This window comes from Brienomyrus brachyistius, chromosome 6, assembly GCF_023856365.1.
Source record: "Brienomyrus brachyistius isolate T26 chromosome 6, BBRACH_0.4, whole genome shotgun sequence".
Classification (NCBI taxonomy): domain Eukaryota; kingdom Metazoa; phylum Chordata; class Actinopteri; order Osteoglossiformes; family Mormyridae; genus Brienomyrus; species Brienomyrus brachyistius.
Genome location: NC_064538.1, coordinates 25,713,829 through 25,739,069, shown reverse-complemented (window position 1 = coordinate 25,739,069; position 25,241 = coordinate 25,713,829). Strand labels below are relative to the sequence as shown.

Genomic DNA, 25,241 nt, shown 5'->3' with positions numbered 1-25,241 from the left:
CAGGTGTACCTAACAAAGTGGCCAGTGATACACTATTTCCCACTAGGCGGATCGTGTAACAATCATCTGGCCAATTTTGTAGCTGAATCCTATGTTTTGAATTAAGACAGGCTCATTTTATTCACCTGCAGACATATGATTAAACTAGCGCCAGTCAACCCATTAGGCAACATAAGCGGCTGCCTAGGACACCATTGCCAGAGTGGGTCCTGACTTAGCAAGCCAATTTCACTTACTTTTGCTCTATGTGCTCCTCAGGGTGGGGGCCACTAGAACGGTATGGCTATAAAATGTTTTCATGTCTTAAAAATGTCTTGCTTTCATGTAAAAGCACATTAGAGATGTAATATATGAGAAACAGAAACCTTAGAAACCAAACTGTCATTCTGTTTAATATGAACACCAGCTATCCACAGAAGGTGTTTACTACCATACAAAAAAAACACTAAATTAGCTTGGGTTTCATGTTCTGTAAAATGATGGCAAAATAAATATCATTAAAAATGACTGAAATTCATGACCTCTTGACGCGGGAAGCTTGTACATCAGGTCCATAATAATGGGTTCAGAAACTCAGGGAAAGTAGTTCCAGTGGTTCAGAGGTTGTACGCCTGGCGGATATTAAGCGTGTCCCGCAGCATGAGGTCTCGCAGTCGCCAGAGTGCATCAGCCATTGTGGTGTGGGCTCCCTTGCTCTTCAGCCAATGTAACGGCAGACGACTCTCCTGTTCTTTGGTCAAGTGAACATCTTTCCGACGGGCTGCGTAGGCAATTGGCACAAAAACAAATGCACAATGTAGGAAAAGATCCAATGTTCACTCTATATGTACGATTCCAGATTTCACAATTCCTTTATTAAATTATAGATTTCAATGAATGTTAACCAATGCGAGTCTGTGAAATTACTTAATCTTTTCCAAAACAGTTATAACTATATTATTTAGGAATTTGATTGTGCAATTGAACATAAGATAAGGTATATTGCAAGGGTACACACCTGAGAGGGTCTGGTCCCACTTGTTAATGCTTGGAGTTTCCGCGTGAAGACCCTCAATGTACTTCAAGTAGGCCTCGGAGTGAAGTAGGCGCTGAGTCTTTGGTGGTGGAGCAACAAATATAGGGGTTGAGGGCTGCTGGAGTGCTGGCTGACCCAGCTGACCTTGTCCTGGGTAGGGGGGTGGGGCCTGCTGACCTGTACCTGCCATTCCCATCTATGAGTGTCCAAAAGTTATTACTCATCAATCTGCTTACACTTACGCTTTACGGCACAAGTCATTCATGAAATCTAGTTAGAATAACTGGCCATTTCACATTATAGGGGTTACCTGTGGCCCATAATGGTTTCCAGTACTGGGACTTCCTGCCATTGCATTTAAACCAGGTCCCATCACACCTAAAGCATAAATAATCACACAGGTGGTCAGTATAAAGAAAAGGTGCTTATTGGACAAAGGAATTATGGATTTTACACATATTCATTTGACAGATCACAATTTTTGTTATGAGTTACACAAACAAGCACACCATACACATTCAGTGTGTGTGTTCTGGTGTGAAAATTTATACTGACCTGAGGATGTTACATGCCTGTAATGTACCATGGTGGTTTCCAGCATAAAGGGGGGCTAGACTTGACTATAATAGTATTTAACAGATATCACTACAACAGCATTTTAGTGTTTAAAAGTGACTCATACATATGAGGATTAGTTTTCAACACTAATTAAGGAATACATATTAGTTCATGCAATTTTAAATGAAAGGTGTTTCAGGCAGTTAAAAATTCTCAAACTGGTTCAAAAGCAAGCCAAATACCCATGTATCAGAGACAAGTAGGTGTGAATTTTCAGGCAATCTTTCATTAAGCCTGTTAATCAGTAGACCACCTGAGCCTGTGGTACAGGTAGCCCCTTCAGCATAGGCGCAGCTTAAGGGGGTGGTGAAGGTGTCCTTACCCGGGTTTGGCATGCCAGGGAACCCGGGCATACCAGGCGGAGGATGGTGGGGCATCGCAGGCACCCCCATGTGATGTGGTGGCATGTTGCCCATGCCGACCATGCCTTCAAGAGGGCCCTGCATGGGCATTATGGGTGGGCCATAACCACCCATCATGCCTTAGGGGTGAAATTGAGGGGAACAACACAACATATCCATGCATCAGTGTCATGCAGCTGTCTATCACAGATCATGCACTACCCAGTAATGAAGAGAGTTTATATCAAATCAAAGTTAGTATATGAGAAATGGAATTGCATTCTCACTCTTTTTTTTTTTTAAAAAAAGAGGGGATTAATAGAAAAATTAAAACACAAGTTTATGGAAATAGTTTATGCCCATGCAGATGATAATACAAGCTGTGGCTGTGTGACTGGGAAAAACAGAGAAACATTCGAAACAAAAAAGTAGTGAGTAATAATGTGAAGCTGGACATTCAGGGAGATCTTGTGGGGAAGGGAAGAAGCTAAACCAGGTTAGGTCTTTGAGCAGGTCAGTTTGGTGTTCCTGCTCCAAAGGCACACAATGGTTCTGCTGCATCCGTGAGGGGTTACCTGACACAGGTGTCATGTTCGGGTTAAGCATCCCCATAGGGGTTGGTGGAGGCACGACCCCCATGAGCGCCCCTACTGGGGTACCTGCTCTTGGGGATGTGCCCTGCTGTTGCTGGGCTGCTCTCTCCCGCTCCTGCTGCTCCACCACTTTGGCTGCCCGCTCTGCAAGCAAAAAAAAAAAACACATCTTCAACACATGGCCCACAGCAACAGACCTCTTTCAGCAGCGGCATGGGCATCACCTGAAAAGTTCTGCTGTTATTAAAGTCAGCCCCTCGATTAAAGCGAGTTTTAATGGCAAGTGTACTGGCCACCCTGGACAGCTCCTTAAAAACAGCACTGTATATTTGCTCAGAACACCACAATTTAACATTAGAATATATGCAAATTAACAGCACCCTAATCATTTAAGGTATTCCTTAAAATTTCACCACCAGCTTAAGTAATTCACTTAATTTGTTATAGGAACTCGGAGAGGTGCTGATTAGCCAAACAAGGTGGGCTAGTGGTCAAGCCAAAAAATACATTGGATAGTTATTCCAAGGGACATGTCGCAAAGAGAAAAATCGCTTATCCTACTGGGTCGCGGGGGGTACGGAGCCTATTCCGGAAGCAATGGGCACGAGGTAGGGAACAACCCAGGAGGGGGGCCAGCCCATCGCAGGGCACATTCACACACCATACACTCACGCATGCACACCTATGGGCAATTTAGCAAGTCCAATCAGCCTCAGCATGTTTTTGGGGAGGGAACCCCACGATGACATGGGGAGAACATGCAAACTCCACACACATGTGACCCAGGGACTCGAACCCAGGTCCCAGAGGTGTGAGGCCACAGTGCTAACCACTGCACCACCATGCCGCCCCCGTGACTTAATTCAATTCTTGTAATTTTTATATAGCACCATTTGCTCCAAGGCACTTTTCATGGGTGTGTTTTGATACATTACAAAACACTTTTGCATGGTACTGAATGAACTTCCCCAAACAGATTTTCTCTTTGCCACAGATTCAGGTCAAGTCACCATTTAGCTTTGATTCTGACAAATATCTCTACCTGTTTCCTCCACTATTAAAAAGGACATTTATAATATTTAGAGACCAGTCTTCCCTCACCTTCATATTCAGCCTTCTTGGTGGCCTCAAGGTTTCGCCACTCTGTTCCCACTAGACGGCTCAGCTCACCAAAGGAGAAGTCGGGGTGTTGGGCCTTGATTACAGCCCGCATCTCACTGCTGAACAGGATGTAGCCACTCATGTTGATCTTTCGTTTGGATCCTTCCTTTTTGCAGAGACCCTTGATTGTCTTTGGAGTCAGCTATGGTCAGAAGCAAGGGTGCAAAACCATCACTCGTTAATACTAATTAAAAAAAAAAACTGCAAAAAATTGAATAGCCATACCATATTTTACTCTTTAAAATAATTTAAGGTATAATATTTTCTACTTGCTTAGCACAGAAAATGTATGTTAGTGGATCAGAACCTGTGGAGGGGTGTATGGCATGATGTCAAGGTCGCCAGACAGAGGTGTCTGTAGCTGAGGTATTAAGGAAGCATCAACTGCATCGCCATCCTCATCTCCCTGGTCATCCAGATCATCGCCTGCTTCTTCCATCTCAGCAAATTTGGTCTCCAGTTCCTGGATTTTCCTGTCCAGCAGTGGAGATGGCTCCTTTTGGGGTACAATCAGTTTCCTGCAGGAGAAAGACAAATGTGCAAATATATACAGCTGGTGGGTTCAACAGGCTTTCTTCAATATATTGCACACCATAGTTATTGAGCAAGTTATTGCGTTTTGTGCATGCTCCGGGAAAAACGAAACACAGTGGACATAAATGCACTTTTGTAAACAGAAGGTGAGATGATTACCTAAATCAGCAATCAATTCAACATCTATTAGTTTGTATACCACCAGGACGTAGTTAAAGCCAGAAATGGGCCCTTGTGCTCTGGAAGGTACTGCTCCTTGGGCAAACCTACCTGAAGTAGTAGATCTCATCGTCAACGACCTTGGCAGACAGAGAGAATCGTTTCAGTCCCTTGAATTTCTTCATCTGCTTCTCGTTCTCAATGTAGCGGCTCTCGCATAACAGCACGTCGCTCTCAGGCACCTCGGTAGGCCGGCATGACAGATAGTCCTTGAACGAGGATACTACACATTTCCCTTTGGAAGAGAAGGCCACCAAGGAAAGAGTATATTACAACATGGTCAGAAAGGCTATCACCCTAACACTAGTTTTGCTGCAAATGAAAGTAATGGCTATCGTCAAGTTGATGCTGACTCCTGGCAACTATACGACCAGCATTCCAACAGAATGTTGTGTTTTCAGGTATTCAGACTTATTTAGCGGCAAGGTTATTCCTGCAACCCATTCATTCTGTTGCTGGTTGACCTCTTCAGCTTTTTCAAAGGGACCATTCACAATATACCTAAAGATAAGCTTTAGCCTGGTCATTTGTGCTTCAAGACAAAGTTCAGGATTGATTTGATGAAAAGTACATTTTTTGTTTTCCTCACAGTAATCTTAAATTACTTTGCTAGCACAAAAATTCACAGTTACAGAAAAATACCATATTTTGAACAATTTTGATCTTTGTTCTTAGAAAAATTCCTGTACTTCTAAATATGTTTCTTATTTCTATCTAGGTTCTGATTCCTGGACCTTGTAATGGTGCAGATTACTCTAAGGACACAAAGGCCATCTATAACGTCTTCATCACCACCATCAAAGTTAGCCACAAATGCTGTAGTTAACTTTTGTTTTCTTTATATTAAGCTGCAGTTTCATCATTTCCATCCCTTATAACACTTGTCTTCTTCCAGTACAGTTTCCCTAATTAAATGTTCTTGACACAAGTTGAATAGATATGGTGATAGTATGCGTTCCTGTCCAACTCCTTAAATCTGTGGCCACTAATTTTCTCCATATCCTATCATTAGTTTGTCTTCCAGTCCAGGATAGATATTCTTCGAAAGGACAAGACTATATGACATACATATTTTCCTAACAACATCCAAGATATACATCAGACAACTCCTCCTATGCAGGGCTCTCATCTGCATTGAATGATTTTTTAACACAGTACAGTAGATCCTGCTACAATGCGGGTTATGTGTTCCTGAAAAACTTAGTGTTCACTAATATATTATGCTAAAAAAAAATATCCACTGGGAAAAATAAGGATAAAGGAATGCGAGTCCAAAATGTAGGAACTTATGCCAAACAAAATGAATTATATAATAAAGTCAATGATACCAGTGACCAATAAGGTGATTAAATGCAACGGATTACGTATGCAGAGGGGCACTGAAGGCAACATGGCTACATACAGTCTACAAAAAGCAAATAAGTGAATTAAAAAAAAAAGTTTGTTGTGAGTTTTCAAATCAAATATTTGTGAAATATGTTTGGATCTTTAGAATTTAAGAGTTTGATCTGTGCAATGTATGGATGTACAAAAAATTCAGTTCTTTTAGATTTGAAAACAGGTCTGACATTAAGTAGTGCTTTTCTCTCTGCATGAGAATCGGGCAAATACAAATGCGATTCCACATTGAACTGAACTTGGTTAACATATCAGTCGCGTTAGTACAGATTTGGAGTGTGAAATCATGCCTTGTAGAAGGAATGACTGTTACTGGCGTTCGATGACAGAAATTGTACTATAGCTTGAAAACTCCTTACGTTTTGTTTGGCAACTTAGATGGCATATTCTAGTTAACATATAACATTTTATAGGGATGCCATCTGTCTCTGTGGTTTACTTTCTCGGCAGTGATCTCGGTGCTAATCTGAAATTTTCCACCACTAAAGATTATTTGACCTCGCATATTTTGCTCATATCATAAAAATCACAGAAAATCAATAGCGATTAAATTACTATTATAGACTTCTTAAGTGTTCACAAAAACTGTCATCTGGAAATACTTAGCACCAGAACTTTGGCATGTCTGCCAAACTTCTTCAATGGCGGCTTTCACAAAACTATATGATATAAAAAAACCAAACATTATGGATTACACTATACCAACACTAACAAATATAACAAGAACAGTAAATAAGGCAGGTGTTACCCCTGTCACAGTGGTTGGTCTAGTTATAATACAGGACAAGCATTTAGAGAAGATCTGAATACCTAGGACACAAGTCATAGGACAGGACTCCTCCAAATTGCTGAGGAACACCTCCTTCTTGTAGAACATCTTGGTGGGCTCATGCTCAGTCTCCTCCGGGTGGATGAAGAAAGGACCAAAGAAGTAGGCTGCACCATCGCGTACCCACATTTTCTCTATCCTGCCCACCAGCAAAAACAGCATGTTACACTAAATCATACACGATATACACTGAACAAAAATATAAACGCAACACTTTTGTTTTTGCTCCCATTTTTCATGAGATGGACTTAAAGATCTACAATTCATTCCAGATACACAATATTACCATTTCTCTCAAACATTTCTCACAAATCAGTCTAAATGTGTGATAGTGAGCACTTCTGCTTTGCTGAGATAATCCATCCCACCTCACAGGTGTGCCACATCAAGATGCTGATCTGACATCATGGGTAGTGCACAGGTGTACCTTATACTGCCCACAATAAAAGGCCACCCTGGAATGTGCAGTTTTGTCTCACAGCAAAATGCCACAGATGCCACAAGCATTGAGGGAGCGTTCAATTGGCATGCTGACAGCAGGAATGTCAACCAGATCTGTTGCTCGTGCATTGAATGTTCATTTCTCAACCATAAGCCGTCTCCAAAGGCGTTTCAGAGAATATGGCAGTACATCCAACCGGCCTCACAACCGCAGACCACGTGTAACCACACCAGCCCAGGACCTCCACATCCAGCAGGTTCACCTCCAAGATCGTCTGAGACCAGCCACTCAGACAGATAATGCACGGCCCCATGTTGCAAGGATCTGTACACAGTTCTTGGAAGCTGAAAATGTCCCAGTTCTTGCATGGCCAGCATACTCACCGGACATGTCACCCGTTGAGCATGTTTGGGATGTGCTTGACCGGCGTATACGACAGCGTGTACCAGTTCCCACTAATATCCAACAACTTCGCACAGCCATTGAAGAGGAGTGGACCAACATTCCACAGGCCACAATTGACAATCTGATAAACTCTATGCGAAGAAGATGTGTTGCATTGCATGAGGCAAATGGTGGTCACACCAGATACTGACCGGTTCTGAGTCCCCAGACCCCCAATAAAGCAAAAAACTGCACATTCCAGGGTGGCCTTTTATTGTGGGCAGTATAAGGTACACCTGTGCACTACCCATGATGTCAGATCAGCATCTTGATGTGGCACACCTGTGAGGTGGGATGGATTATCTCAGCAAAGCAGAAGTGCTCACTATCACACATTTAGACTGATTTGTGAGAAATGTTTGAGAGAAATGGTAATATTGTGTATCTGGAATGAATTGTAGGTCTTTAAGTCCATCTCATGAAAAATGGGAGCAGAAACAAGAGTGTTGCGTTTATATTTTTGTTCAGTATATAAATATAAACACACACACGACATTTATATATAAAAAAGTTACCAACACACAAAGCTATTTGAAATTTAAAAAAAAAAGAATAAAAAGAATGTTTGTTCCTGCTCATAAGCAGAATTGGGTAATTCAGGTCCAAAGAATAAAAGTCCAGACCAGAATTTTGTTTCAACCAATCAACTGAGTACTCTGTGACAGTGACTCTTTATGCTCAAGCGGTTGGTTGAAACAAAATCTTGGTCCAGACATTTACTCTCTGGACCGGAATTACCCAACTCTGCTCATAAGGACTTTTGCCTACCTGCCAATCCTGGGTCGCACCAGGCCATGTGATCGGATGTAGACACAATCGCCAACTTTAAGCCACATGCTGTTGAACTGAAGCTGTTCATAGTACTGACAGCCAGGTTCTCCATTGCTCACGTCCACGGGGACATCTTCTCGCTCCTGTACGCATGATAGCTGGAGTAAATGAGTATGTCAGAAAACCAGACATTTTACAGAACAGACTCACCTGCTTCACGACATCCAATGTCAGAGTGATGCTGGCTTTTTCCTCTCCAGTGTCTAACTGGTACTCACCTTATCAATGAGTCTGCAAATGTCGACTTCTTTGTCATTCCCTGTCATCTCAGGTGGCCTCTCCTGATCTTGCTTTCGGGCACTGGCAAACATAGAGGCAACTCGAACCACTGGCAAGGGCACATCCCGAGGCGCAAACCTCACGGAGCTCACTGGCATCGTCCACATCTTAATCTTCTTAAATGACTTGGTTTTGGCCGAATAACGAGACTCACACACAAAAACATCCTCTGGCCTGAAGCCTTCTGGTTGGAGCTTGAAGTAATCCTGCAGCATCAGACACAACACCAGTGGTTAACCATGGGAAAAATACTTCATAAAAATATTCAACCAACATTGTATACAGTGTGAATCATTTGTCATTTTTTACCCATACATTTTCATATTAAGCAACATACTGCCTTATGGTCCAGTTCCTAAGCTTTAGTACCATGAAAGAGCTGCACTATTAAGATTGTGGGATCTCCCTAATTAATCTGTAGTTATTTAAGTATGTTTTTCCTTCACACTCTTCTTTACAGTGTCAAGATACATTGGGTCAGCCTCTTCTGCAAACGTCCTATCATAAATGTGGCAAATGGATGAAGTTAGCTGATTAACCCTCACCTTAACAAACATGACCACGCACTTTCCCAAAATTTTGCTGACAGGAACTTTGTTAAAGTAATCGCTCTTGAAAACCTCCTTCTCCAGGAATTTGCGGGTGGCCAAATGGAATGTCTCATTTGGTCTGTAAAACCAGCAACCATACAGCCATTTTTCACCTGCAAGCATACGGCAAAAATGAAAACAGGATGTTTGTTACAAAAAAATAAACCACAAAATTTTTTTTTATAAAATAACAGATCGTGCTCAAAAACGTATTTCAATTACAGTAACAAAGCCAAACTTGTTACCTGCGTCATCTTGCCAGAGACGCTCAATGCAGACAATGTGGGGCTGAAGATTTGACTCTGCTGGTTCAACGTAGACATAGTCCCCGACGTGGTAAGTGCGGTCTTCAAAGCTGCAATCCTGGCTGTAGGTGCGCTGAAGTCCTGACTGCCACGCTGCTCCTACTGGGTCTTCACTCTTCTCGGCTTCTGTGATTTGTCGACCGAATGATCATTAGCTGCCAGAACCTGACAGCCCGATGATAAATCATATCCTAGCGGTGTCAAAGAGCTAGAATTAACTGCAAAATGGACACATACCTCTCCTCTCCTCCTCTCGCTTAAGCTTGTCTTCCTCAAACTCCAAGGGCAGCTTCTCCTTCTTCTCCCTCTCCACGTCACTATGCAGGTGCTTTGCCGTATAACTCAGGGCTGGAGACAAGAGGATCTCCCCGTTCTTGCACAACTCATCTCGGATCTTGATAAAAAACTGCTGCAGCTCAACAGCATCTTCAAATATTTCGGAATCTGTTCTGTAGGAGATGCAGGATACTGGAGGTTCAGCATGGCACTATTTTAAATTTCACCCGTTTGCTAACCACAAATGCCCTAAGTTTAACTACGTAACTTAGGGGAACAAAGGAGGACAAATTCAGTTTCCACAAGGTCCTGGTTCATTTTAAAGTTACAATTCTCTTACCGATGCAGTCTCCTTGCTTTCTCCAGCACTTCAAACATGTGCTCCTGAAACACATCCAGCCTCTTATAGCGACCATTATCTACATTAGACCGGATGATCTCAAAGTTGAGGGGTGGCTTATCAGCGTTGGCTGGATCGCGGGCAGGGATTTCTGCCAAAGAGTCACTATAACAGCGGCCTTCATCGTCTTGGTGATTGAGTACAGACACAAACAGGTTGTGGATGAGCTCCTGGATGAGAAGGGTTACACTGGGGACATGTGCATCCTCTCCACCCTCCAGGTCACGCCTCGTCTCCAGAAGGACCTTGTGCAGCACCAGGGCATCCTTGTAAATGAGGGACTCGGGCTCGTTGTAGGTGCAGGCGTTGTTGAACATCAGCACAAAGTCCTCGACCAGGGAGTCCACATCCTGGTATTTATTGGCCATCATGTGGCTCTTCAGCTTCTCCATGTCAATAGGCTTCTTGATGGTGACATAGTAGTCAGGCAGCTCAGCACGTGACGGCAGACGCAGAAAGATGGTGCTGAGCCGGCGGCCACGCTTGTCTGTGTAGTTCTTCACCGCCTCGTACAGCTCATTCAGCTTCTGCTGCAGTGGGGTTAGGTACTTTGACTTCTTCGGGGAAACTCCACTTTTCCCTAAGAAACGGTGGCGAAGATGATTACCAGCTATAGCAAATGAAAGCACTATCACGCCATTATAGGACTTATTAACTTACAAATATTACATTTCAAATAAACTTGTAGATTATGACCGGCAGTAATAACTATCCATGCATTGCACCTGTGTTTCAGCTTTTTGTTCAACTTATGCAACTGATGCTTTCCAAATAATTCTCAAATGACAATATCAGACTGTACATTGACTGGCTTAACATAATCGGATTGATTGAGCGCATGTTATACTTATATTAATATAAGCTAATTTAACTGAGACAGTGTTGTTAAATTGGGGTATAGCCTACGGATTTTCAGCTTGGGTGATCCTACGTCGTCTTCATCAGGCAGAGGACCTAGCTCTTTCCGCTTATCCTTCATGACCTTCTCAAGGATGTTTGCATCATTGTAGACCTATCATTGATGTAAAAGACATCCGATTTATTATTCCACAACTGCAATGCTATGCATAAAATGAACCAGATAAATATAAAAATATGCCCAATAATATATGAATACTGATTATACCGTAAGATAATGCTGGATGTAACAGAGTCCTATAGAGTCAAGTGGTCAGACTTACCCACTTTTCAACAGAGAACCCCAACCCTGTCTGAGGTCTGACCTCTGGACACCTACCTGTGAGCCCTCCTCATTGTAATGACGTGCATTGCGAAACATAAGCTTCATGTCTTCCACCAGTGTCTCCTCGCTCTGGTACTTGTCAGAGCGGATGTTGTGCTCGATCGTCCTTAGGTCCATGGGCTCCAAGATGATCTTATAGTAGTCGGGGTAGTCCTTTTTGGATGGCTTGACCATGAAAAGGTCGCAGAGTCTGCGGCCAATGGCCAAATCCCGGGTCTCCATGACTGCACTCAAAAGAATCTTCATTCGATTCTTTTTTATATTCTTCTTGTGACTATCATAAATTGTTAGAGCAGTGAAGATAAAATACAACAATTAACATAAAACTTAAATCTCAGCAGCTCCTTTGGTGACAGCCAGTGTAAACTGTAACTGCAGTTTTGGATTCTTCATTATACACTTTTGTTAAAGATACTTTTGAGACATTTAAAGGAATTCAAACTATACAAAGCAAGTTGAACTACACTTCAAGCCTGTAAATAATTAAGCAGATCCTATTTACTGAAATTGCAATCTTAACGGATGATTGGAATTTTCATGAAAGGAAAACACAATTCTTGAGGACAGTTGGGTGCAAAAATGAGGTTCTCACCTTTTCCTCGTGGCACTGCCAAGCTCGGAAGTATTGGAAGACAACAAGCTGTCACCATCTTCATCTTCTCTCCTCAGAGAAGTTGAAAATTCCCGTTTTTTCATCTATAACAAGCAGATCCATATAGCTCACTCCTTCTACAGTTTGTATTCAATCATTACAGGGGAGACGACACATTATGGTCAATTTTAGATGCTGATGGTCAGAATCACTAACCTGCATGACCTGCTGTAGCTTTAGGACCCGCTTATAAATGGCAGAGTTGGGCATGTTGTAACGTTTAGCATTCTCAAACATCAGGATGAGGTCAGCTTCTATTTGCTCGATGCTTTCATACTCATTGTTCCTCATCTTGTCCCTGGAATAGGAAAAAAAAAATTTATATTGTGTATGTTGTATTCTTTCAAATTGAAATAGAAGAAAGAATGTCCCATTCTAAGCAGCTGTACCGTATTTGTTGCAGGGAGACTGGCTGCTTAATCTGCTGGTAGTAGTCTGGGTACTCCTTCCGGGAGGGCAGCTGTAGAAAGGGCTCTGCAATCAGCTGTCCCTGGCTATTCCTGCCACCGCGCACCGCTTCATACAGCTGGAAGATGGGGCTGTTCACATCCATGCAGGAGTGAATGCTCTCAGCTCCTGATTCACCTTCGTCGTAGCGTACAGTGCCTATGTACACACGGGGGGAGAGGCAAGAGCAGGCATGCTGATCCCATATAAACCTGCACCAAATAGGATGTCACAAAGGCAGTTTTCTTGGCTATCTGAATCAATGCGTATTCATCTCATTCATTTCCAGTAATGACTATGAAAGCTCCTGTTATTGCAATGAAATTCTGAAAGTACCTGCAAGGGTGTCCTCGTCTGTCTCAGGGCCATACTGCAGCGACGCGGTGACCCCCTGTGCTGACCTGCGGTTTCTGACACATGCAACCATGCAAAAAAAAGTACGGATTATGATCCTTCACAACTGTTAAATGGACATTCCAAGACTAAGCAACTACAGTACAAAAACGAATTATCTGAAGCAGGAAAGCAATTGAATGAGATAATTTAATGAGGAACTAACTTCAGTAAGGCCATGGGATGTGCAACATCATTACCCAGAGGCTCAAAGATTTGGAGAGCAAAACGAGCAGTGATAGCAGTAGCAGCAGCAAAGACAACCAAGCTGTACCTGATGCGAATGCTGGATTTGATTGGCTCAGTATGTTCAAGTTCACTCCTTCTCTGAGTGAAGATCTTTTTAATGCTGTTTGCATCCTTTAGAGAGAGAAAAAAAAGAATGAATGCACCTCACAAATTAAATTCCCTTGCTTTGCAACATTTTCCTACAATAACTTGTATCACACAAACAGTTGTATTAGATAGGTGTGTCACCAGATTTTACATTCCCATCAAAATAAGCTTCTGTTTTTTTTTTATTTTTGCCCAGTTGGAAATGATATACAGTTGACCCTTCAGCATTGTGATGTTCCCCATTGCAGCAGTTTTGATATATTGCACGGCTGGTATAAAAAATAAGACAGGGATTTTTTTAGAGGCTTTTCGAAAGACATAGATGACATGCAAAGGCGCACAGGTAACACAAAAAGTTTAGCAACTCATAAATACATAAAACATCTCTATAGTGCTGGTTTGGAGGACGCCAAGTGTGTTTACAGCCGCCGCTCAATGATATCTCACAATAAACTTCATAACTTGCATTTCTCGTATCTTTTCGCTTCTCTCCGTTTGCCAACGACCAAGGGGAACAAAAAAATTTCACACGTTTTTTTTCCCCAGATTGTGATATGGAAGGGTCGACTGTACTTCAAGGAGAAAATGTGGTTATAAATTAGCCAACTGCACAGCAAAATAATAAAAAGTTCAATACCTTAAAAACCTGAGATCCAGGTTCGTTGTATGTTTTAGCATTTTTTGTTAAAAGATCTATGTCCTTGGCCATGGCGCTGACACTTTTGTAGTAACCCGTCTGAGGAAATAAATAAAGTCGACATCCACAATCAGTCAAACTTTTTAACAAGATCCTAGAGAACACCAATAAATGACATCATTCAAAGCGACATACCTGTATTCTCTGAGCTATAGATCGGAGATCTATCGGCTCTTTTATAATTGCGTAATAGTCTGGGTAGTGCTAAAGGGGAAAAGAGACATTTTCACAATGTATGTTAGCTGAGCACAACCTACAAATCCACTTGATCAGAATATAACGTCTGCGCCATCCCAGATACAAACATCAGTTGTTGCAATTTTTCCCCTTGAGAACAAAGAGTGACTGGCTTAGCGTGCTCCCATTGTACATACACTTACAATATGTTTCCCATTAAACCTGCAAGCATGTCTCCCTCTTATAGGTGTTTCTTACCACTTTGGATGGCAGCTTTTGAAACAGTTCACTGACAAGGTGTCCTGAGGGCTCTGAGTAAGTAACGACTGAATCCAGGAGTTGATCCAGAACATCCCTCAGATTGGAGCCTGAGGTCTGATAATGTGCACAGAGAATTATTTAAACAGCAGGGAACACACAATGAAGCTGTCGATTTCCCACAATGTATACATTTCATCCATAAAGTCGCAGGTCTAAATTAAAACCATCTCCTTACTTCTTCTTCTGTGGAGGTTCCTGGGTGATCAAGCGTATCCTCGCCATCCTCATCGTCATCATCGTGATCCCCTCGCTGAACAAACTCATTTTTTGTTCGCAAATACAACTCCCAAAGTCTGCAGGCAGCTTTATATTCTGGGCTGTCAGACTAAGGGCAATAATGCATTTTAAATAATTCTGTTCAAAGGAACTTCAATCAACATTCATTTTGGAAAAAACTACGACAAGATCTGTAAATACTTAATACATGAAAAATAACAGAATGATAGCTACACTATTACTGATCATCGTCCCATGCCTAAGAACAGTTACCTTGTAGTAAATCTTTGCATTGCTGAACATTAGCTGGAAATCGGATGTGAGCTGGTCCACATCGTGATATTCCTCCATCTTTAGCTTCTGCTGGATTTTCATCATGTCTATGGGCTGAGTCACCAATTCATAATAATCTGGCTGGTTCCTAAGCATTAGTTGAACAAAAAATTATAATGATGACAAGCAGGTATAGAAAATGAATAGATAGATGGATGGATAGCATTCATACATTCATTTTAAGTTCTGATCAGAAGACAAAACAAAAAATTCAGAAAATGATCGTATTAGACATATTAACGGACTTTGCACATTCATGAAAAATATTTTTTATACATTTACATATTGAAATACTTGACATATGTAATAATCCTAATGTTTAAATTTCTTCTTGCTTATTTTTAAGTTTCAAAGTTCAAGCCCAATCGACAGACACTTCATAAGATACAATGATTCACACAGACAGATGAGCAGCCACAAAAACAGATAGGAAACAGTGATAAGTTATGCTTCTTACCTTCTTTTTGGTGCTCTGATGAACAGCTCACAGAGTAGTCTCCCATGGTCATCCTTGTAATCTCTGACAGTGTTGTATAGCTCATGACACACCGCAATCTGGGTAAGGGACAGCTCTTCTTATTATGTGATAAGATATAAATGAAATGCAAAGGTGTAACGATGAAAAAAGCACCTACCGGATCTACGGTGGGAATACTGCAGCCTCTCCTTCGCTTTCGGCCACTTCCCACGCCTGACGAGGTCTGACTGTCTTCAAAGTCTCCTCCACTTATACTACTGGACGGGGAAGTGGTCCTTCGCCTTTTAGACCCCATTGGAGCGATGCCCGACCTCTAAGTCATACACAGAAGAAGATTAAAAGTCCTTACATATACTTTTATTTATGATTAAGGTTACACGCATCACATACACATAAAAGTTTCCTCAATAACACAGTCATGTCTGACTCTTAAAACTCAAAGCAAACCATGTATCGTAAGCATTTTAGGCACAGTGAATGAGAAAATAAACGCAGGACGACAGAAAACTGGCGTTAAAATTAAATGTCTTGTGCAGGCATGAAAAGTGACTATTAGGTGGTTTGGGACTGGATTATAAGCAACCATCTATATCAAGGAATTAAACAACATAACCGATAGTCAAAGAGCTGTCGGTACATTGAAGGGCCAACAGGAATCCCAGGTTACCGTAAACAGGAGCTCGTCCGCCGTCTCGGCTAAGAACCCGGCGCCGGAGTAAAAGAGCGGCACAATCAAGCTCTGCTAAGGCTAACTAACAAAAACAAAGACAGACAGGAGTTCACTCAGGTGCCGAAAGTTAGCTACACTCGCTTAGGACTTAGTCCATGTATCTAACCCCGTGTCTAAGCTTCAGTGAACCTAATGTTCAATAATATTTGTGAAAACCGAACTTCGACATAAATAAACTATTAATTTAAATATTTGAATGCAACAACAAGGCGACCAGGACGAAACAAAGATTACTTCCTGGGCTGCTGCAGTGACCCGGAAGCGGAAGTCTGCAACGCTTGTCCCGTAGTGTTCTGTCTGTCTGGACCACGTGTAGAGGAGCGAGCGATAATCATGAAACGTCCAAGTAAGCAAAACCAATTACTTGTTGTTTTTGTGTTTTATATACAGTTCGTTGTTGCTTCAGAGTTGGTTGGGCATTATGTCGGGGTTGATTTGTTTTTCATTTGCAGTTATACTGTTATTGATTATATTGTGCATTAATCCAGCGTTGATTCGAGAACTGCTCACGTAGTGAATATGATCATTTTCATGTAGGTAGACTTTGGAGTTAAATAATTTCATCGTTGATACTTTTCAGAGTTGAAGAAAGCGAGCAAACGATTGTCATGTGGCAAACGTTACAAAATACAGAAAAAGGTAAGTTTTATATAAGTATTGGGTATGTTTTGCGAGATTTTATTTTCATTTGTAATCTTACCCTAATTTTGCAATGTACAAACATGCACACCGATGCGCCAAAACATGATGTGAATAAGGCAAAGCTTCAGATGATGTCCGTTTTCTCCTTGATTGTATCCACTTTACACAGCATGTGTCATTCCTTACCTACTGTAAAGGCCACACATTTGACTTGAATCTTCTACACAGTGGTACAATTCATGAGTTTGGTAGAAGGAAATGGTTTGTATGTTAAACTGCTCACTAGACAGTCTGTGGAATATCTTCAATAACTGGGCCATGATTTCTGGAGACATTGCTGTTGAATTTTTCAAATGTATTTTTTTGGAGTTTTAACTCCCACAGAAAGAATGTCATTCACTTCCATGATATTTCAGAGAAGACTGACAATGTTACGAAAACTAGCCATCTCCCCGCAGAATGACCTAGATCAATGGGTCAGTCCGTGCTAAATCAACCAATGTCCAGCAAATTTATAACAAAAATATAAAAGATGCCCATGGAGCCCCTGGTTGATTTGGCATGGACTGACCCGGGTATATAACACTATGCTCATTTTCACTGATCATAATTTTTTTGGGAGGGTTTACTAGAATAGATCACATGCTTAAATGTTCCAAAAACACATTTTTTTCCTGCTGTACATCGATATTCACTCAGTCTGTAACTGTATGAAACACTGTTAGAGATTTAAGCCCCACCTCCATTAAGCCTAGTGTGCTTTGATTGGTCAGTTTGTCCTATATGTTCCACCCCTGTCTTGCAGTCTGCAGACAAATCCTTGCAGGTAGGAAGGCTTGTGTTATGAGATGACCTCACCATGTTACGGAGGCCGGGGTGGAAAATTCCAATGATGCATTTCAGGCAGAGTAGAGAGGAGTGATCTCTGTTGTGAGAATTATGCCCTTTGCCGTGTACTTTGGGCCCTGCTTATATGCACATAAAGCCATATGGCACACTAAAGGAAAGAGAAAAACCAGAAAAGCATAATAGGGCCCATTTAATTATTTTATAATTTTTTCCTTTGAATTTCTTAATATGGGTAAGGAAGTTAGCTCAGTGGTTATAGTCATTGCTATTTTCATGTTCCAAAACGTCACTTCTAGGCCTTCTTAATCCTGCAGTTTTTGATGCAAAACATTACTAACATAGAGATGTGATTTCTAATTTAATATTATTCATGATTATGTGAATGGCTTTTTGTTAGGTTCGGGAGCACAACAGGAAACTACGGAAGGAGGCAAAGAAGAAAGGAGTAACAAAAAGAGTGAAGAAGGATCCCGGAGTCCCCAATGTCGCACCTTTTAAGGAGGAAGTTCTGCGTGAGGCAGAGCAGAGGAAACTGATGGTGAGTTCAGCAGTGTATACTACATAAGCAGTTGTATACTACATAAACACTACTATGTTAGATTCCTAGATCACTTAATATTTTGTCCATCTGTCTTTAAGGGTCATTTGGTTGTATACTACATAAACACTACTATGTTAGATTCCTAGATCACTTAATATTTTGTCCATCTGTCTTTAAGGGTCATTTGGTTGTATACTACATAAACACTACTATGTTAGATTCCTAGATCACTTAATATTCTGTCCATCTGTCTTTAAGGGTCATGTGGTGGCCTGCATCCTATCACAGACAGCACTGGACGCAAAGCAGGGGTACTACACCAATATATTTCTGGGACTCTTAAATGATAAATGACTCTTTCACCTCCCCTCAGCTTGAAGAAATCAAAGCAAAAAAAAAACTCGAGAAGCAAAAGGAACGGGCAGAGAAACGGAAGAAAGAGGCAGCTAGTCCCGAGGACGGTCCGAAGCCGAAAAAAGTCAAAAAGGTGAACAGACTGCAGTAAATCTAACATGACGACACTTTATAAACCATTTGGTTTGCTGTCAAGGCTGAAGACTATTTTTGCAGGAGACCGCAAAGAATCCAGAGAAAGCATCCATGGACAAATTTTCCAGAAAATTCCTCTGCAGTGAATTGAACAAGGTGAGAAAGGTCATTGTGCTGGTAAAGAATTACAGCTGGTCTCTGAGTTGCTTTTCAGTGTGTTTTTTTTTTTTTCAGGTTAGCAAAGCAACTCAAAACTGTAGTGTTCCTCGGTTGAATTAAAATTCAAATTTCTCTGCTTGTTTTCTAGTTCAGCACATGGATTTTTCTTTGTATTGCTTGAGTTTTTATTACCAAATGTAGATGCTTAACTTGATTTTGAAAGTCAACCTTTTGCCACCAGTCATTAACATATTTGATCTCTGATTGGCTGAGAGAATTCAGATTTCAACCCCAAGTGGTCATCTGCTCTTGATGCATAGACAGTGTTTGGCCAGATCACCTGTCCCCAGTGATATGAATTGTGTACATTGCTGTGTTGCAGGTCATCGATGCCTCTGATGTAATCATTGAGGTTCTCGATGCCAGGGATCCATTAGGCTGCCGCTGTCCACAGCTGGAGGAGGCAGTGCTGAGATACGAAGGAAAGAAGAAGCTGCTTCTTGTGTTAAACAAAATTGGTAGATCACCTATTCTTCTGTAAACATTTTTGATAAGTTAACACTTTATTGACTTAAAGAATTGCTCTAGTAAAACCCTTGATGCATGCATCACTGCCTTCTTTTCAAACTTGTTTAATATCGTTTCACGAGATGAATTTCCTAAAATGCTATTGCACTTATCTTTAGATCTTGTTCCCAAAAAGAATGCAGAGCAGTGGCTGCAGATTCTACAGCGAGAGTTCCCAACTGTGGCCTTTAAAGCATCCACTCTGTTACAGGATAAAACTGTGGTATGTATGTAGCAGATCACAGCACTCAGAGTCCAAAGTAGTCCTGAAGGAGTTGTCACAAGTTCTGGGCCCACATTGGCCACTTACTTACTCTTCTATCCAGTTCACCCCAAATCAGCGCTATAGCATTTAGGACAGGGGATTGTGGGTCACACGATATCCCTGTTCACACGATAATACAGTACATGCATAACCTAGACCGCTGACTGGTACTCCATTTGTTATGTAGTCTGGGTGTACAGGCATATCGTATAGATGTCATATTATGGGGAGACAGGAGTGGACATGAGGACTAAATCTCTTCTTTACAGAAAAGAGCAGTTACAGGGGTAACTAAACCAAGTTCCCTATACAGTCACTACTGGTACTGTGAGTTAAAATTAAGCCGCTCAGTGCTGAGGAGAGCAAGCATGTGCAGCTTGTTGTGTCCGGTGTTCAGTCTCAGCTGGCTGCCTATCAGTCTGTTGATGTAGCCTTGGTTTTTATTTTTTTATCGGCTGGCAAATTGCAGTGACGTTACGGAAGTCTGCTCACATGCCACGATTCATTTAGGCAACATCTCAGACGGAGCAAGAAGGTTCTTCCATTTAAAATTTAGCTGGGAAAAGAACCCATACACCTTGTGGCCTGATGTCTGGTTTAAATTGTCTGGCGTATTACATACACAACCAGTACTTTGCTCATCCTCACATCTGCAGCAAGATAAAAAGAAAAGAAGATGGAGTGGAGCTGTTGACCAGAGCAGAGGGGTCGTCTGTTACGGTGGCAGCTGTCTTCTGCAGTTACTTGGTGACTGCGCTGCCGTCCATCAGGGGCCCCTCAAAGTCGGTATCGTCGGTAAGAATGCCTAAATACATTTCGTTTTATTTAGTAAGTGTTACGAAATCAGGATGGCTCAATGGGCAGCTCGCACACCTCTAAGGTAGGGTGATTGAATCCTGCCCCCCCACCTGACTCCAACCCTACATTGCACAATGAACTACATAAAATAAAGGAATTTTAAGCTTATTTCCAACTTGGCTGTTTTTATTTTGTACCATTTAGATCGTAGCCCGTACTGGTGTTCTGTACCTGGTTGATGATTATTTTTTTCCCTCCATAAAGTGTGATAGACTTGAACACTTTATGTTCAGGCAGAGATCTGACAGAGGCCCGGATTGTGGTTTTCTGGCACTTATCTGATCCCCCAGCACGCAGTGTCCTCCTGCCTTACACACACTGCTTTCTTCTTCCCAGGCTTCCCCAACGTGGGAAAGAGTAGCCTTATCAACAGCCTGAAGGGCGTCCGCACCTGCAATGCAGGGGCACTGCGGGGAATGACTAGGTGAGTGTGTAAATTGAGGTGCCAAGACTCTGCTGCCGATAGCCCATTTTTCCATGGATTAGGGATTGAAATGAGCTTGAACTTGCTAGTATTTGGAAGCTGACTTGAAGAAATAGCTTTTGTGCTTATCAGTGCTTAAATGTTTCTTTAAAAGAAGTAGTTGTGCGATTTAAACATCAGATTTAATATTCTCCATAGATTTGTAGTTGGAAGTTTGGTATAATTTGGTATAACTGCTTCTAATTAGAGGTGTAACGCATCAGTTTATTGTGATGAATTTAGTATCAGGATGGCAATTTAATATATTGGTCTGTAAAATCAGAATCAAGTTTTTGGGGGTAAAATAAACATGTCCCCAATTCCGGGCTGTTCTCTTGCATTCACGCGCTGCGGGCAGGCACACTACGTAGCATGCAAATTTCCAAAACATACGGTGGCAGGGAAAGACTAATTAATATTCATGGGGCGGCGCTACCTAGTTGTCGTTGCCGCATGACATTTTTCCGGAATCTGTCGGTTCTGTAGCACGGAATGCTCTAACTAATGGTTAAGATCATTTTTGAGCTGTGATGCTTTTGGAAAATGCTTGTTTTGTAGCATGAAAAGGTTTTTCGCAAGTTATGGTACCAATGGTCAAGGCCATGACTATCCAAATAAAAATTTACGTTAGCCTTAGAGATGCACGACGCATGGTTAACATATCGGTATCGGCTAATATTCATTAAAAAGTACGATATCTGAATTAGTCTGATCTGTCAGTTTTGGCCAATATTGAAGCTTTATCAGTATTCAAAGTGAACAGCAGCAGAGGTAAATATTAAACCGATAATATAATGGTGATGATTGCATTGGGCAATCAGTCGTTTTCCTTAGTGGAGGACGAGAGCTTTCATCGGCTCATGTACCACAGAAGAGCTCTCAAAGTTCCTCGACATGTTTGTGATTCTTCATTTAGTCGGGCCCGCAGATCAATCTTTCATTTTCCACAGAACAAAAAACAATGTGATGTCATTCTGTTCATCTGTGCTGGCACACTAATCCCCTCCCTCGTCAGGTAGCTCTTTTACTGTGCTTGACTTTTTCCTGTGAAGTTCGCTAATTGGCCTTTTGGCAGTTTTACACTGGCATGTTCACTCTGTTTAACAGTAAACATGTATGTTTCTGCTTTGTTTGTGTTTCATTAATAGTGTGTCATTAAGTTGATAATAAGGTGATAATATTGGCGATTTTTTTTTTTCCCAGTGATGTTAAAAAAGGTTTTAATTTAGGATCTCGAAATAATTTATTAATCAGATTGAATCATGATAGGAATGAAAGAGAAAAGATTTGTGAGTCATTCCCTCAATAATTGTAACTGAATCAAATTGCCTTGGTGGCAACAAATAACACCTATTCTACGAATATATGAATATTTTTGTTAACCAGTGCTTTCTTCCTCTTTTTTAGATGCAAGCAGGAGATCCACATTTCTAAAAATGTCAAAGTGATCGACAGTCCTGGTATCCTAGCATCTCCGTCTAACCCTGCAGTTAGCTTGGCGCTGAGGGACCTGCCGTCCACAGAGAAAAGGGAGAGTGTTCTGGATGCAGTCAGAGTCGTGCTGAAACACTGCAACAGTCAGCAGGTGAGGCAGCGAAAAGGCCCTGGGCCCATCTGCTAGGCTCCAGTAACTGTGTTTGGTGAAATGTTATTCGTATCTTTTAGTAGCTAGCATGTAATGGGACTAGCTAGAGTTATGATGTGCATGAGAGAGTCATTTTGTTTATTAATTTATTTTTCAGGTAATGCTGCAGTATAACGTTCCTGACTTTAAAAACCACCAGGAATTTCTAACCCTTTTTGCCAAGAAGCGAGGGTTTTTGCAGAAAGGTGGTGTTCCCAATTCAGAACAGGCTGCAGAAGTATTCCTGTGTGATTGGACAGGGTATGATGTTTTTACGCATTACTGTACGATCATTAACCTGAAAAAATAAAACAGCACATCCCCTTAAATACATACTGTACTGCTGACAGAGAAATGAGGAAATTCAAACGTCTTGAGTTCTGGTGAAGACTTCTAATCCAACTCTGATCTCTGGCAGATTTTAAGAATTACTGTGCTGTGAAACCCGCTAAGTCTGGGTTGTCTTTTAAATATTTCCATCGGAATAACTTTGAACCTTTTAAAGCAAAGGTATTAATCGGTCTTCTGAGCACTTGTTTGAATGAGCTGTTTCTTTTTGTTTTCCTGCCAGAGCCAAATTAAGCTACCATTCCAAACCTCCAGAGAACCACCTCCTCCCTCCTTATCTCTCAGACACTCTAGTAGCAGAGATGCAGAATGGATGGCCCAATGACAAGCTTCAGCAGGGCAATATGGAAACCATTAAAAGTAAGTTATATGTTTTACCTGGGTGGCTTAGCCTGTGCAGGTAGCATGTGTGATGCTGTTAAAGGTGTTTTGTGAGCATACAGGGTGATTGATGGGTCAGACTATGAATCCAGTGTCTCTCTGTCAGGTGTGAGATGTCCTAATCCAGCAAGCAGCATTGCCTTCATCTCCAGTGGGCCCACCTGTGGACTTCTCAATATAGATGATGTATGTGAAGTAAAGGGGACAGAGAGTGAGACGGTACACGAGGAAGAAGGGGAGGAGGAGGAGGAGGAAGAAGTATTAGAAACCCAGGAGGTGTGTATCTTACCAGCAAAATACCGCGATATGATAACTTGTGTTTGGAAAATATTTATTAGGCTCAGATTTCATTTTTTAAAAACACAAAAAAATGAACAACACCTCAAGTCAGATGACAGATTCAGCAGTATGAATACTGCCTTTTTCATTATATCATTTATTAATAATATTCTTATTTTTAGCCTAGACTTGATTTAAAGGAAGACGAAATGGAAAAAAGCCAGACAAAAGGAGAAAAAGTACAAAAAGCAGCAGGTAAGATTTAAGACTCAAATAATAAAATTGTGCTTTTTGTCAATGCTGGGAGGGAATGCTGTGTCTTTTTGGTGAAGCTGGGAGGGAATGCTGTGTCTTTGTTAAAGCTGGGAGGGAATGCTGTGTCTTTTTGGTAAAGCTGGGAGGGAATGCTGTGTCTTTTTGTTAATGCTGGGAGGGAATGCTGTGTCTTTGTTAAAGCTGGGAGGGAATGCTGTGTCTTTTTGTTAAAGCTGGGAGGGAATGCTGTGTCTTTTTGGTAAAGCTGGGAGGGAATGCTGTGTCTTTTTGGTAAAGCTGGGAGGGAATGCTGTGTCTTTTTGGTAAAGCTGGGAGGGAATGCTGTGTCTTTTTGGTAAAGCTGGGGGGGAATGCTGTGTCTTTTTGGTAAAGCTGGGGGGGAATGCTGTGTCTTTTTGGTAAAGCTGGGAGGGAATGCTGTGTCTTTTTGGTAAAGCTGGGAGGGAATGCTGTGTCTTTTTGGTAAAGCTGGGAGGGAATGCTGTGTCTTTTTGGTAAAGCTGGGAGGGAATGCTGTGTCTTTTTGGTAAAGCTGGGAGGGAATGCTGTGTCTTTTTGGTAAAGCTGGGAGGGAATGCTGTGTCTTTTTGGTAAAGCTGGGAGGGAATGCTGTGTCTTTTTGTAGATCTAACTTTGTTTCTTTTTCCCGACTCCAGCCCAGGTGACGTTTCAGTCCCTCCCTGTCAGCATAGACCTCACTTCTGCACAGAAAGACGGCGACGCATATGACTTCAATGTGGATTTTAAGTGAAGAGATCCAGCACAGAGCCTTTTCGCTCTACACCCTTACTAAGTAATCTGGTAAACAAACCACATTTTAAAACCAGTTTGAAAAAATTGGTTATTCTGCTTTGGTTACAGAAAGTTGGGTATGTAGCCTGTCAGATTTCTTGTAATGTAACTTTCAATTCCTAAGTACATCTCAATACATGTTAAAAAAAAGCTAAAAAATCCTACAATTGAACTATAAGGACACTGGGACTCCTGAATATGTGATGGTAATTTTTCAGGCAGCCCTTTGTCTTTTGAGTTTTGTATCACCTGTATATGAAAAACCTTGCATTCACAAACTGTAATTTAACTGCTCACCCCAAAACAAAAAAATAAATGTATACTGTTGGTCGTGCCTTTACTTTGTGTCCATCAGAAATATGACCTAAAACTATCAACTTTCCAATTTCGCTTTTATCCAACTCATCATC

General features: G+C 41.5%; 2 protein-coding genes and 1 non-coding gene across 9 annotated transcripts; 2 read left to right on the top strand and 1 right to left on the bottom strand.

Moving 5' to 3' along the window:
* Positions 1-376: 376 nt before the first annotated feature.
* Positions 377-16,541, bottom strand: pbrm1 (polybromo 1). 7 transcript variants are annotated; one of them, XM_049018265.1, is made up of 30 exons: positions 16,236-16,541; positions 15,726-15,881; positions 15,548-15,645; positions 15,031-15,178; positions 14,717-14,866; positions 14,479-14,595; positions 14,179-14,247; positions 13,984-14,082; positions 13,285-13,370; positions 12,954-13,027; positions 12,560-12,776; positions 12,327-12,468; positions 12,111-12,214; positions 11,513-11,792; positions 11,182-11,287; positions 10,216-10,855; positions 9,837-10,048; positions 9,540-9,725; positions 9,250-9,407; positions 8,644-8,910; positions 8,363-8,523; positions 6,690-6,847; positions 4,533-4,716; positions 4,036-4,246; positions 3,669-3,870; positions 2,550-2,711; positions 1,956-2,114; positions 1,326-1,393; positions 998-1,211; positions 377-760 (listed from the first exon to the last, which is right to left on the bottom strand). In XM_049018265.1, exons 2-30 carry the CDS (start codon positions 15,861-15,863, stop codon positions 597-599), a joined length of 4,974 nt encoding a protein of 1,657 aa, XP_048874222.1. In that variant the 5' UTR covers positions 15,864-15,881; positions 16,236-16,541; the 3' UTR covers positions 377-596. The 7 variants fall into 7 exon arrangements, 6 of the variants coding, with proteins under 6 accessions (XP_048874222.1, XP_048874224.1, XP_048874223.1 ...); XM_049018267.1 differs by having other exon boundaries at positions 2,634-2,711; XM_049018266.1 differs by having other exon boundaries at positions 8,363-8,508; positions 16,236-16,540.
* On the top strand, positions 16,521-25,171 carry gnl3 (guanine nucleotide binding protein-like 3 (nucleolar)). The gene is made up of 15 exons (XM_049018329.1): positions 16,521-16,644; positions 16,879-16,937; positions 18,187-18,327; positions 18,704-18,817; positions 18,901-18,975; positions 19,361-19,496; positions 19,665-19,768; positions 20,467-20,605; positions 21,005-21,092; positions 22,539-22,716; positions 22,874-23,016; positions 23,327-23,463; positions 23,591-23,760; positions 23,946-24,018; positions 24,696-25,171. The coding sequence occupies exons 1-15, from the start codon at positions 16,632-16,634 to the stop codon at positions 24,788-24,790; spliced, it is 1,665 nt and encodes a 554-aa protein (XP_048874286.1). The 5' UTR covers positions 16,521-16,631; the 3' UTR covers positions 24,791-25,171.
* On the top strand, positions 23,105-23,176 carry LOC125745572 (small nucleolar RNA SNORD19). The gene has a single exon (XR_007398709.1). It is a non-coding gene; the product is annotated as a small nucleolar RNA SNORD19 (small nucleolar RNA).
* Positions 25,172-25,241: the final 70 nt, after the last annotated feature.